At 28.3% G+C, this 15099-nt stretch overlaps 1 protein-coding gene across 2 annotated transcripts; it reads right to left on the bottom strand.

The window, feature by feature from the left end:
* Window positions 1-398: 398 nt before the first annotated feature.
* On the bottom strand, window positions 399-3119 carry LOC110824625 (protein RICE SALT SENSITIVE 3-like). 2 transcript variants are annotated; one of them, XM_088218991.1, is made up of 7 exons: window positions 2846-3119; window positions 2693-2743; window positions 2170-2298; window positions 1868-1973; window positions 1574-1615; window positions 1419-1475; window positions 399-1273 (listed from the first exon to the last, which is right to left on the bottom strand). In XM_088218991.1, exons 1-7 carry the CDS (start codon window positions 2974-2976, stop codon window positions 563-565), a joined length of 1227 nt encoding a protein of 408 aa, XP_088075117.1. In that variant the 5' UTR covers window positions 2977-3119; the 3' UTR covers window positions 399-562. The 2 variants fall into 2 exon arrangements, with proteins under 2 accessions (XP_088075117.1, XP_088075118.1); XM_088218992.1 differs by having other exon boundaries at window positions 2159-2298; window positions 2846-3036.
* Between the last annotated feature and the right edge of the window lie 11980 nt (window positions 3120-15099).

Genomic DNA, 15099 nt, shown 5'->3' with positions numbered 1-15099 from the left:
TTCTGTTCAGTCTGAAAAATGAAAACATTCCAATTTCCAACTCAAAACTTCTCAAATTCGTTTACACCACATGGCTCTAGCTGCCGACACTTGACCTTTAATTTTTCTGTTCAATATTTAAACTAAATAATGTTTTACTCTTACCTTTGAAGCAAAGCAGACTTGAAGGGTATCTCTGTTTTCCTTCTTTTTTGCCTTTATGTTCTTATATCTCACATTGTTTTTTAACCCGCAAAAGAATGGTTCGTACTCAACTTACACCGAGCTACCATCTATTCGAGATTTAGCTCAAGATACCAGCATAAATTTGGTATTAGTGCGTGTTCTATAGTTTCAACATAATATGAGTCTTCGAAAGATACACGAGGAGAAATGTGTGTTAGCATAAACTACAGAAATGATTAGAATGAAGTTCCATTAAGAAGAGATAAAAGAAACACTAGATGCACTAACATTGAAGCAAGAACAGGAATTTAAGCGACAAAGAGGCAACCAAAGGCTTCTATAGATACAACTTTTCAACCAGATTGTCCCTCCTACAACAGCCACAAACCTTCTAAATTCACTCCAAGAAAGTTTCCATCACATCATGATACATCCCGGGTTCTGAATTCCGGTACTCCATAGCTTGATGCTGATGATGTTCAACCGAGGTTGAAGATGATGACGATGTCATCCTTGCAGGCAATGTAAAGCTCCTCTTGAACTTGTTTTCCATATTCTTCCTCACATTCTCTGGATGAGTACTGTCAAGGCTCAAGAATTCATTTGGGTTTGCTCCATTGTCTGAATTTTGATTAGGGTCTAAGGGATGGTGACTTTGATCTTGCTTGTTTCCTAAGCTCTCCGGGTTAAACAGCAGCTTCGCATCATCAGTCCTGCTGGTAAGAGCATTGAAGAAAGACAATCCATTTGGCCATTTGATGTCGTTTTCGTGCTCGCCCATCATGTCCTCCATCCGGGTTTCGGATCCGTGAGGGAGAAGAAACATGTGAGTCTCATCTTTCCCTTGTGAGAATCCAAGTCTAGCAGCCGGGTTTTGAAAATTGGGTGAGGATAACATTGAAGTCATGCCTGGAAGTGGCCTTTGACCCCAGTTAAAGAGTGGAGGAGGCGGCCGGATTGGCATACCAGATTGCTTTGAAGGAATCGAGGACGACGACGAAGTGTTCCTGGTTGAAGAAAAGAGCTGGGATAGATAAAACCCAGATTGGTAACCAAGGGACTCAAACGTATGCCTCATTCTTAGCACAAAGTGAAGGTCTTCAGGTATCTGGAAAATGCAAATAGTGCATCTAACTGTTCAATTCACTGATAAAAATTCTAAACCAAACCACACAAAAAAAAAAAAAGAAAAAAGTCCAAACCCAAACACAGGATTCACTAATAACAAGAACAAAATTACAACAGTAACTCACAATCTTGCAGGAACCCAGCTGTAAAAGGCCATGTCCAGCTTGAATGACAGCAATGGTCTGGTAAACGGATAGAACATTGTTTAAGAACAAGAAAGAAGGAATGACTTGAAGATTAACAAGAATGTTCAGTAAGAAGAAAGTAATACGGTGCTAACCTGAATGCCCGATTCAAATTGATCAGTCCATTCAGGAGGAAGCTGCAATTAGTACCAACAAAAAATTATAAGTAAAAGTTACAGCCAATAATTATAAGGTTATACCATCTACCAAATAGTAATGCATATAATACCCAGGTACAAATTTGTTTTTACAAGAGAACTTTTTTTTTTTTCCTTTTGGAATCTGGTAGATTGATTTGTGGGCTCTACTCTGTAAGTCTCTACTTTGTATGAAAAGATAACTTAAGGATTTTTAGAAAAAATATAATAATAATAATAATAATCACATACAGCATCAAAAGAACTCTGCCAGTAATTTGAGATATTTGGTTCACATTCTGTTGGTTCTTTGAACACCCATTTATGACACTTATCAGAAGCAACCTTTCCCATTAACCTGCAAGAAAAAAGAACCCCAAAAAAGAAAGAAGAAGAGAAACCTAATCCAATCAATCAAACCTTTTTTGTCAGTTTAATTTTAAGACGATCTTCTTTTTTCCCTACCAAGTTTTTATACAGAGAGAGAAGAGGGAGACAGGATTGAAAACTGAAGAAAAAAATAAATAAAACAAAAGCACCTACCCAGTACCCACCCTTCTCCATAATTATATAACTGAATGGACATTTTGCTGAAAGCTTTCCTGACAGGATCTTCTCCATCCATCTCTTCCAAACACTCTGCAACTCTCCCACGGCAGAACCCATCTTCCCACATCAACATCCTGCACCCACAACAGTTTTTCACACATTTATTTAAACAAATACATTAAATCCAGTAGTAAGAAGAAAACAAAAACACCCAAATCAAAAATTATGAGATACCCCATATGAAGTAATCGGCAGTGAGTCACTGGAAAAGCTCAACTCTTATTTAATAAAAAAAAAATCCTCTCTGTTTTACTCTTTTTGTTTTCTTTTCTGAAGGGGAAAACAGGCCACTGAGAAAGGGTAGACTGAGTTGAGCTCAATTGTAAAGAAGAAAAAAAAACAAAAGTTACAAGACCCAAGTTGTTTCTCCATTTTCTCATGTTTTCTCAGCAACCAAACAGAGAAGGACAAACAAGAGAGAGAGAGAGAGAGAGAGAAGAGAGAGGGAGAGAAGAAAACCACACTCACAAGCTACCGTTGTCGTCTCCAACCTTGCAACCATTACCACCTCTCACTCTCCTGCAGAAACAGCAAGGAAGAAACAAATTAAGGAAACTAGAGAGAGAAAATCAAAGAGCAGTCACAAATCAGAGAGAGAAACAAAAGGAAACAGAAGTATACGGGCGAGGACGGATGGTCCAGAAGACAGAGTAAGTCCAGTCTGAGTTGAGACAGACGCTTCTGAGGGCCTCATGAAGGGCCATCATCCCAACAGCTTCTTTGCTCCTATCTGCTGCTCCTGAGCCCACCATCTCTCTCTACTTTCCCTCTCTAGAAACCCACAAACTCCCTCTCCTCTCTCTCTCTCTCTCTCTCTCTCTCTCTCTCTATATATATATATATATATAGCAGTCTCAGTGTATATATATATATATACAGACACCCCTCTCTCTCTCTCTCTCTCTCTCTCTCTCTCTCTCTCTCTCTCTCTCTCTCCCTCTATATGTATCTTTTAACTCGAAAATTCACCCAGATAAAGTTTGGTTAAGTTTCATCTCTATCCATCCATCCATCCATCAGTCTTTGCTCTTCTTTCTCAACCTTTGAAAGACTAGGCTTCTAGCTGCTGAGTGTTTTGAGTTTTTGTAACTTTTGTTTCTTCTGCCTTTTTTTGCTTTACCCACATAGACTCATATGTTTATAAACCACAAAGGAGACTCTTTTCTTCTCCCTCCCTCCCTCTCTCTCTCTGCACTTTTTTGCCATTCTCTCTGTTTGTCTCCTAGTAAATATATTATTTCTCATATTTTATTTCTATACATTTGTACCAAAGGCTTTGAGAACTCTAGAAACATATTTCTCCACATTCATCTATGGTGCTAAGAATTTTCTGAAATGCTAATTCCAATAAGTAAACTCAATATAGAAAGTATCTACTCTACTAAAATCCCAAGTTATGAATGAAAAATTTCATTAATTATGTAATTCATAATATAATTTTCTAAACTGAAATTTAATTATTTTAAGTTGGGATTTTCAAAAATTTTTTTTTTCTTTATTAGACATAAATATTTTATCATTGACTAGAGGAAAAAAGAAATTTAATTTTGATACACAAAAACTTATAATTAAATTATGATATTTATCGATTTCATTAATTAAAATTGTCGTACAGACGTTCGTACCCACTAACGTTGAAGTTTCGTAAATATTACTTTAGAGTAACTAAATTACATTTCTCTAAAAAAACACAAAATTTAAATTTTAATTTAAATTTTTTAATGGGTTATAGAATTTTTACTAAATTTATAGTTAAATTATAATATTTATCGATTTTATTAATTCAAATAATCGTACAAATATTCGCACCCACTAACATTGAAGTTTCGGGTTGTTACTCTAAATATTATTTAGAGTAAATAAATTATATTTAAAAAAAATAAATTTTTAATTTTTAATGAGTTATAAGATTTTTATTGAATTTTATAATTAAATTATGATATTTATCGATTTCATTAATTAAAATTGTCGTACAGACGTTCGTACCCACTAACGTTGAAGTTTCGTAAATATTATTTTAGAGTAACTAAATTATATTTCTCTAAAAAAACACAAAATTTAAATTTAAATTTAAATTTTTTAATGGGTTATAGAATTTTTACTAAATTTATAGTTAAATTATAATATTTATCGATTTTATTAATTCAAATAATCGTACAAATATTCGCACCCACTAACATTGAAGTTTCGGGTTGTTACTCTAAATATTATTTAGAGTAAATAAATTATATTTAAAAAAAAATAAATTTTAAATTTTTAATGGGTTATAAGATTTTTATTGAATTTTATAATTAAATTATGATATTTATCGATTTCATTAATTAAAATTGTCGTACAGACGTTCGTACCCACTAACGTTGAAGTTTCGTAAATATTATTTTAGAATAACTAAATTACATTTCTCTAAAAAAACACAAAATTTAAATTTAAATTTAAATTTTTTAATGGGTTATAGAATTTTTACTAAATTTATAGTTAAATTATAATATTTATCGATTTTATTAATTCAAATAATCGTACAAATATTCGCACCCACTAACATTGAAGTTTCGGGTTGTTACGTAAATATTATTTAGAGTAAATAAATTATATTTTTAAAAAAATAAATAAATTTTAAATTTTTGATGGGTTATAGGATTTTTATTAAATTTTATTGTTAAATTATGATATTTATTGATTCTATTAATTAAAATTATCGTACAGACGTTCGTACTCACTAACGTTGAAGTTTCGGGCACTTATATAAATATTATTTTAAAATAAATAAATTATATTTAAAAAAAATAAAATAAAAGTGGGGACAAATTCTATCTTCTCTCTCTTTTTTGCTATGAGCAGAAACAGTGACAGTGAGGGAACAGAGATAAAAATAAAAATTTTTGGGATGTTAAAAGACAATAATGCCCTTCATGTATATTTTTTTTGAGGTAATTATTGTGTGTATGTGTGTGTAGGTACTTTGGGGTTTGGTAAGTTTGACCTGGTTTTGGGTGAAGAGGTCAAACTATTCTCCTACTCTCTAACAAACCCAACTTCTCTCACTCTCTGAGTTTTCAAAGCCTACTTTTTTTATTAAAAAAAAAATTAATCAAAAAATTAAAATAAAAACAAGCATTTTAATTATACAAAATTAATTTAATTTATATTTTATTATAATATTAATTTCATCCGTAGTTTATTAACTATATAAATATTAATATCAGTAATTAAGTAGATGACTCACTAACTTCTAACTGAAATGACGTATGAAATAATATATAATAAAATAAATAATATTAAAATAAATTATAAAATTATTATATTTTATGAGAATTAAAGTATGATAAATAGAAACAGTTATCAGCATGTTCAATTATCACGAATGTATTTTGGTATCTTATCTCGTATATAAAACAAACACAAATTCTTCATTCATAATAATTTTGTATCGACTAAAGTTTCAAAATTTTTGTGCATAATGGTTAAATAGAGAGAAAAAGTAAGTCGAAAAATTAAAAATTTTATCAACGTGTATTTCAATAACATTATTTCTACCGATACTATTATATAAGATTATTATATGTCAGACTTGACTACGTTGCGTACCCACAAATACACAAGACTTATTTATTTATTGACTATAAATTATAATTAAGTCTTTAAAAAAATTAGGACTTGTTACTGAAAATTAGCATATAAAATCCCATGTTTTTATAGTGTGTATATATATATATATATATGTATGTATGTGTCATGCATCCTTGAAAGCTTCCCAAAGATCAATAGGAGAAAATTTTAGGGAATTTATTGAAATAATAAATAATTATAATGGAATTCAATACTTTATTATAAAATATAATATATATATATATATTGATAATTAACACTTATAAAAATTTACTCTACCTATATCATTATGTATACTTTTAATTCCTTCTTAATTTATTTAAAGTACCATATGCTTTTGCAGAAGTCACGTGACCTTAAAAAGATAAATGTTCTACATATATATATATATATAAATATTAACTTTACTAGGATCCAAGTGTTTTTTCATGTTACCATTTATTATTATTTAATTATTGTACTTTACTATATATTAATTAAGTAATTAGTATCATATAATAATTAATTAATCTCCCAAATGTTATGATGGCATCAAATTTTTTTTTTTTTTTTAGAAAAGTGAAAATAATGGTGGGTGATTAATTCCTATAATTAAAGTAACAATTGTAGTGGTGGCATCAATCATTGATTTTGCTCGTTGTTATTATTACTCGTAACCCATTTAGGGTAAAAATAAACCAAGAGATTACTGATCGAGTTAAATGATTTTCTACTTTAATATATGTTCCCTCTCTTTTTTTTCTTAATTTTTAAGTTTAATTTGCTTTATTCAAATATATTAAAAAAAATCATTTGTTTAGTCTGGTACAGGATATAGAGATAACTGGTGAACCTGGTTATTGATTTAACTACTTGAGATTAAAATCGAGTTTAATTTTAACAATTCTCTCGTTTTAAATATATTCTTTACCGTAGCCACTGGAAATGAATTATGGATCCACTTTTAATATGAATGTCTTTATGAGATATGTTACGATTTCTTAAGACGTTCAAGTCATGGAAAAAATGAATGCTACATCCCCTAATTCTCAAAATGCACGGGTTGAGTGAGCTACCTTTTAAGAAACCTTCCTTACTTCCTCCTACACGGTAGCTCATGAGCTCTTTCATGTGATCCTTACCACATATGCTTAACTCAACCCTATTGTCTACCCTTTATATTTTATTTATTCATCTTTTTTTGCCTTTTTTCATGTCATCTCATAATTATTATACACATTTCTTCACATCCCATAACCTTCTTCACTGCCTTTTCACTCTTTTTCCCTTATTGTAACGTATCGACCCCATATTAGAATACCTACACAACCCACTATATTTAGCCTACCATTAACTTCAACCCTTATATTCTTATCTTTCCAATCATCATTTCTCTCTCATCAAATCTTTCACCCTCAACCTATTCGTTTTATGCCACCTCGACCTTTTCCACACTCATCTTACCTCAACTCGACCCAGTAGCAACCTATCCTCTTTCCTTATTAAAAGCCTAAAACGATGTGTCATACTTTTAAATAATATTTTTATAAATAAGCCTGACTTAACACTCAAAAAATCATCCCTTTACATAGTAGCCTATATACACATTTTCTGCACTTATCATCACTATTAGCCCCTATCTCCAATTAAATGACCGCCCCATCCTTCGTTGATAATCCATCAATCCTCTTCTACTCAAGAGCCTGATCTTGCATTCCTTACGCCTCTACCCATTTGTCTATTACCCCTATCTCTAGTTGTATGGCCTCGAAGGTAAGTCAATCACCCCTATCTCTTAAATAAACCTATTGGTTGGTTTAAGTCAAGCATCAAAAGTTTTTCTATTATAGGCCCTTGTATATAACTCATATTATGTTACTTTATTCATTTTAGAAAATAAGCTATCTAATTTTTAAACATAATTTTTGTCTACCGATCTATAACTGCCTCATTGTGTGTGCTCACCTTTTTAAATGGAGCTTGTAGAGGACTTTATATAGCATATGATTATTCCCTAACCTGTAAGGTATTAAATATTTCTTCTTTCTTAATTACTGCCAATATAATATATCATGTGATTTCAAACAACCTACCTTTACTTATCATAAGTGATTTTAATGTTATCATTACACTAATAGAAAAAAGTAATTTCAAATAACTTCTTAGTTCCTCTAATGCATAGCTTCTAGAATTAATAAGAAAAGTAGCACTTATTAACCTTGGTTGTAAAGGCATTATACTTGGTCTAATAAAAGTCTAGGCCTAGCCAATGTTAAAGTTAGACTTGATAGTGCTCTAGTTTACTCATAATGACAACTTCTAAATCCTAATTCTACATTCAAGAACACTACCTTGAAACTTCTCAAATCACAATCCTCTAACAATTCACTTGAATGACTCATCTAGTTTACCCACTAAACGTCCATTTAATTTGAGAACGTCTAATTGTAAGATCCTATTGTATCATATTCCTTCACAAAGCACAATAGATATTCTTGATTGGGTCAAAAGTCACCAGATTTATCAAAAATATAATTTTTCCATTCATCATTTAAACAGTGGTCATGCAACTATCATAAATTAAAAGAATCTTTAACTAAAATCAAATAAAAAATTAAATAAATTCAACAACTTCCACCCACAACTCCTAGTTATGTTAAAGAACTATTACTTTAAATTTAATTACTAAAGTTGCTCAAGCCTCAGGAAACCTGTTGGAGACAACGTCTCAAAGATTGTAGGGTAAATATAGGCAATCAAAATGCCTTGTATTTTCACCTCAAAGCAACAATCCAAAAATATTATTAATGCCATTCAAACCGACCAATGTATTTGGCTAAAAAACCCTTAAGAGATAAAGTCGTATTTGAACGAACAATATCATTAAATTTACATAACTTCTTCACCTCCTCACAACGACATACTCTCTTCTCTATGTTCACCTTCTATCACACGAATTAAAAAAAAAAAAAAATCTTAGTATTATTCCTCAAAAAATTAGAAATCTACAAAAACACTTTAAAGCAAAGTATCTAATAAAGGCATAGGGTCATATGACATGTCTTTTCCTTTCTATAAAACATCTTAAAAATTATTTTACCTAAAATTATTGTGCATGTCATATCATTATTCTACTCAGGACATATATCAAAAGAACTTAATCAGACTAATATCATTCTCATCCCTAAACTCACTTCACATCGGAAAGTCTAACACATATAACCATACCACTTTGCAATATGAGCTATAGAATCATAGCCAAAATTATGGCTTTATCTACTTAACCCTTTAATAGATGACTTTATTTCACTATATCAATCTACATTTATTTTATATATAAAAAAAAAATACAAACACATTCAAAATAAATCTCTAGTTTCACATGAACTACTTCATTCAAAAAAGGTTAATAAAGGAAGAAAAAAAGTATTGGTTTTTTATTAAACATGATATAAATTGAGTCGGCTTCCTTACTCGAGTTCTATATTCTATTGATTTTTCCCTCAAAATAATAAAAATACTCTCTCACCGGATTTCAAGACCTCTGAGTATGTTATGCTGCTGAGTCATCATTGCACTTGTCAAATTTTATTATTCATACGTGTACAATTTTATTGTTTTTTTTTATTTATATACCAAGAAGTAATGATTTATAATTTAATATAATGTTTTAAATTTTAAGATATCATAACGTATTTATATATTTTTATTTTATAAAAAAATGTTCCTATAAAAACCCAAATTTCCAATCTCCCCTCATAAATATGTGAATGAAAATTTTGTCGTATTAATATAAAATAAATAAATAAACCGACTCCAACTCAAATTTTATTCCATTGTTATTTACTTAAATTCTTTTGTTTGGATTGTGTCTAACATTTATCCTTGTTCCGAATAGGATTAACCAAACGCCGTGTATGATATTCTGCCGAGGAGCTATATTTATTTAATCTAATTTTATTTTATTTTTTCCTACTCTTGAGTTTATATAAATTGATTTTTTTTTTTCAAAAATAAATAAACGGCAAGCAGAATCTTTACTGGTCAAAAGTGATCAGAGGGCATTCTGAGGATTAGATTTGGATTAATATTTTAAGATGATTTGATTAAGACATAATTATTATTATATATATATATAAATATATTTATATATATAATATATAATATTTCGTTTTTTATATTTTTTTACCCAAAGCCAATTTTGTGAAAATTTATAAATTATTTAATTTTTTCGGTCCTCTTAAATCTTAAATCTTATATAGTATTTAATTTATTAATTATGTACTTAGTACTGGTATTAAGAGATTAATTAATTTAATAATTACAGAAGATAGTTCAGTTTCAGATTAGGAGTCACGTGCGCACGTGCCGCGGGCAGCGAGTCGGTGCATCGTTTCTGATGAAGAAGGTGAAGCGCACGAATTGCGGGGCGATGCGTCCCTTACTCGCGACATCAACCGCTCTCTTCCCCACGCGTGGCTCCGCGCGTTCCTCGAATTCGATGACGTGGTCCCTCCTAGACTCCAACGTGATTGGACCGTGATACCGTGCGCGTGGGGGTTCGGGAAACTGAAAAATAACAAATGTACGCATCAATCTAAGATGTCCCTCGTGGCTCCGCATTGACCGCTCTAACTCCACGACCGTATCTTTTGTGGGACCCACTTATAAATCTTTTTTCCTCCTTGATAAACAAAACCAAAAAAAAAAACAAATACGTTAAATATTTTATTTTTAAAATTCAAATTAAATTAAATTAATTAAGCTGTAAACCTAACCCAAAAAACACTAATTATGGTCTTAATCCTATAATTATGTGATTAAAGATGGGCCTAAGTTTTATAATCATTATCCAAATTCAAAAGTCATTTACTTTGTAAATGTTGATTAAAATAAAAAATTAATTAATAGAAGATTAGGGGTAAAATAGTATTAGGATAATCTCTAAATTATTAGTTATGCTAATTTTAGTGTAAAATATTTTTTTAATTATAATTTGAATTATAAACTTTTTTTAAAAAAAAATTTAGTAGAAAATGATAATTTTTTTTTTAATTTGCTTAATTGTTTTTTTAATTTTTCTATGGAATGTAAGAAATTTTGATAATTAAAATGTGATAAAAATAATTAATTTATTTTACCTAAATTATATAAATGATTACACATTAAAAAAAAGAAAAATATATGCAATAAATATATTTTAAAATTTTCCAATTTACTAATCACATTGTAGAGGGATTTAATTTATTCTAAAATTAATAAATATTATTTACTTAATTGGAGATAAATACTTGAATTAAGACTCCTAAACATATTATTTCAATCCCTTAACTTGTCATTCAATATTTAATTAATTAACAAAATACTATTCACGCTAATTACTATTAGCAATGTAAAGATTTGTTGATATTAAAATAATAATTTATTATAAAATTAATACCATATGTTTATTTTATGTTAGAATTGAGTCGTACCGTTTTTTTCATCTGTTATGATTTGACTCGTTTACTATATATATATATATCAGTGTATTCTTGATTTACTCATTAGTCAATTTAGTTGGTTCTTTACGTCTAATTTTAAGAATTTATATTTATTCGAAGAGAAAATGAAAGATATTTTTCTTCACGATAAGTTATTTTTAGTTCTCGTACACGTTCAAAAAAAATATATATATTTATACGAAATTATAATTATAAGGCGATACTTATACGAGATTCTTTGATTTCCATAATCACTAAGTTATCAAATTAAAATACAAAACAAGATAGGTGGTACCATTTTCCATATCTTTGAACCAATATTGACCCACAAAATCTCCTAATACCCCACCCCAAATTTCAAAATTCAAAGCCAATAATCAAAAAAAGGGTGGCAATTTTCAAACAAATATTGATCATAGTCATATTTTACTCATGTGTATATATACATATATATATATATGTATATATACACCCACCCTAAAAATCAACCCAAAAAATCAAATTCAAAATAGGGATTTTGTTTCTTCATTCAAAGCATGTGATCATAGAATTACACCATTGTTTTGTATTACCATGCATTAAATTCAAAGTTGTGTACAACCTTCCTCCATCGGGGCAAAAAAAAAAAAAAATTATGAAGAGAAAATTCAATAATAATAATAATTTAATAGAATAATTAAATTAACAAATGTATTTTAAATTTATTAAAACGATTTAAGAAAAATATTTAATATTATTTAACGTATAATAATAGCTACCACTTTTCTATATCATATTTAATAATTAAATCACTATGTTTCAAGTAAATTTTAATAAATATTATATTATTTTCATAGTTTATCTTAATTTTTTTATTATTAAAATTATTATTTTTATCTATATTTTAATATTCGAATAATTGGTTTTAGAGATATATATATATATATATATATACATACATATATCTCACAGACATAAATTAAATCTTCACTCTGCCAAAATTTATACTTCGTTTTTGACTACTTTAACACGTGGGTTGATGAAAAAAAATGCTTTTCACTATTTACGTGAAGTACATTTTCTCATTCAATGCATGAAAAATGTCATGCGAAAATATGAAACTTGCAGAAAGAAAAATAAATTATTGGTGCATTTTTAATTATATAAGAAATTACTAGTTAGATTATATATATATATACATATATATTTATTTAAAAATTATTTATATAATATTAAAATTAATATCAGTATATAATACAGTGATCTAAATGTCTGTATATAATTATATCTTGTCCAGTTCCGATAAATGTACCCATTATCATATAAATTATCTAGGGTTGCAGAGAGAGAGAGAGATATATATATATATGTACATAATGCACTGTATGCTCCATTGAATTTAAGAAACTGAAGCTGACATGTTAAAGATTTTGGGCAACTTTTGGAGCTGACCAATAATTATTTCGAAGCTAGCGTGTATATGTATGTATATATATATATATATATAATGAGGATATACTGTTAATACAGTGACTATATACTGTTGTATACACCTTCTTAGCACAATAAATGATAAAATAGTGAGATAAATAAGTCAAAAATGAAATATCAGTCAAACGCACCCACAGCCAGGACTTGTATTTGATAAGATCAACACACACACACACACACATATATATATGTATACGTATATAATATTATATTGTAGTTTCCAAAAAGGGAAAAGGGAGAAGGTGTGCTGATATATTATAGAAGAAACTAAGAGAAGGATTGAAAAATCAACGTTGTATAGTTTTCTCATGCAATAAAACAGAGAATTGGGTATAAGGTGAGGTGAATGTAGACATTGTTTTAGGTTTCTTCTTAGACAAGAGTTTGGCCTTCGGTTAAGTAGGAATTTCATTGACAAACATTCACAGTATGATTGATTTTGTCAGACTTTTTTATAAATTTATATTACAGTGATATACCGTGAAATACTTCAATATCGTTTTCGATCCTGATCTATAATGATCTGTAAAAAAAATATATATAATAAATATAAAAAATTTAAAAAAAGATTAGAGGGTTCGGTGCCAAAAATTCTAATAGAATTTTCAATATTTTATTATAGATGCTTTAAATAAAAAAATAGAGATATTTATATTTCGGGTAAGTAGGGATTCTATTGACAAACATTTATAGTATGATTGATTTTGTAAATTTCTTTACAAATTTGTATTACAGTGAAATACCGTGAAGTACTTTAATATCGTTTCTGATCCTGATCTGCAATGATCTGTAAAAAATATATATATAATAAATATAAAAAAATCAAAAAAATATTAGAGGGTTCGATGCGAGAAATTATAATAGAATTTTTAATATTTCATTATAGATGTTTCAAATAAAAAAATAGAGTTATTTATATTTCGGATAAGTAGAGATTTTATTGACAAACATTCATAGTATGATTGATTTTGTAAACTTCTTTACAAATTTATATTACAATGATATATCGTGAAGTATTTTAATATCGTTTCTGATACTAATCTATAATGATCTGTAAAAAAAATATATAATAAATATAAGAAATTCAAAAAAAAGATTAGAAGGTTCGGTGGTGCGAGAAATTCTAATATAGAATTTTTAATATTTCATTATAGTTGCTTCAAATAAAAAAAATAGAGATATTTATATTTTGGATAAATGAAGTGGACATTATACTTTTTATACGATATATCAAAATATGTTTTACATATATACTTTTCGTTCGATTTCAGGTTTGGTCAGTCAAATATCTTTAATAGATACGTATTAATAATTTTATACTTTTTGAAGAAACAAAATTATAATTCTAACTCTTTATACTTTTTATAAGTATACATATATTGGGAAATTGAATGCCTTACACATGAATTTTCAGCTATACATATATATATAAATATATATCATTATGTAAAACAATTTAATATCTTAATACATATTGCATTATGGGCCATTATTTTACTCTTTAATTATAACTACCATTGGGTTAATGAATTTTTAATGTTTGAGGGATTATATAATAAAAAAAAATTTGCACCTTTCTTTGTTTTTTTTTTAATTTTATTTTCAACACACATGTATATATATGTATGTGTGTGTGTATATATATATGTATAGTTTAAAATTTAGCACAGAAACTCGTGATCACGTGTGAAGATACTACCATAAAATCATAAGTACTAATTAAAATATATATTTTTTGAAAATTAAAATATATTTATAAATATATAACATTAAATATGTATCATTTAGCACTTAATTAATTTGAGTAGAGTTGAATATAAAAAAATAATATTTTATTAAATTTATAATGGCTGAAGATTTATAACTATCCATCTACACTAATTTTATATTATATTAATTATGAATTTTTATTCGTTTGGAGTAATCCGCTCCTATATCCGATTTTTAGTCCGAACGCAGATTTACACATTCGATGATAAAAATAAAAATATTAATTATTTAACTAAAAAAAATATGTTGAGAAAGTTGGGTTTGAGGATATTATAAGTGAGAATAATATTTCAAGGTTAAAAAAAAAAATTTCTAAACAGGCCCATACAAAAGCCCAATTCTAAATAGGCCCATAGAAAGCCCAATTCTAAATAGGCCCAAACAAAGCCCAATTCTGAATAGGCCCATAGAAAGCCCAAATCTAAACAAGCCCATACAAAGCCCAATTCTAAATATGCCTTCATATTTGCCATATATATATATATATATATATATATATATATGTTCAAAGTAAGTTGATTGTATACATAATTTTTAAGATAAAACATAGTTTCACTAATTCCTCCA

The sequence above is a fragment of the Carica papaya genome, chromosome 4, assembly GCF_054855325.1.
Source record: "Carica papaya isolate Zhongbai chromosome 4, ASM5485532v1, whole genome shotgun sequence".
NCBI lineage: Eukaryota > Viridiplantae > Streptophyta > Magnoliopsida > Brassicales > Caricaceae > Carica > Carica papaya.
This window is presented reverse-complemented; position numbering and strand designations above follow the sequence as displayed.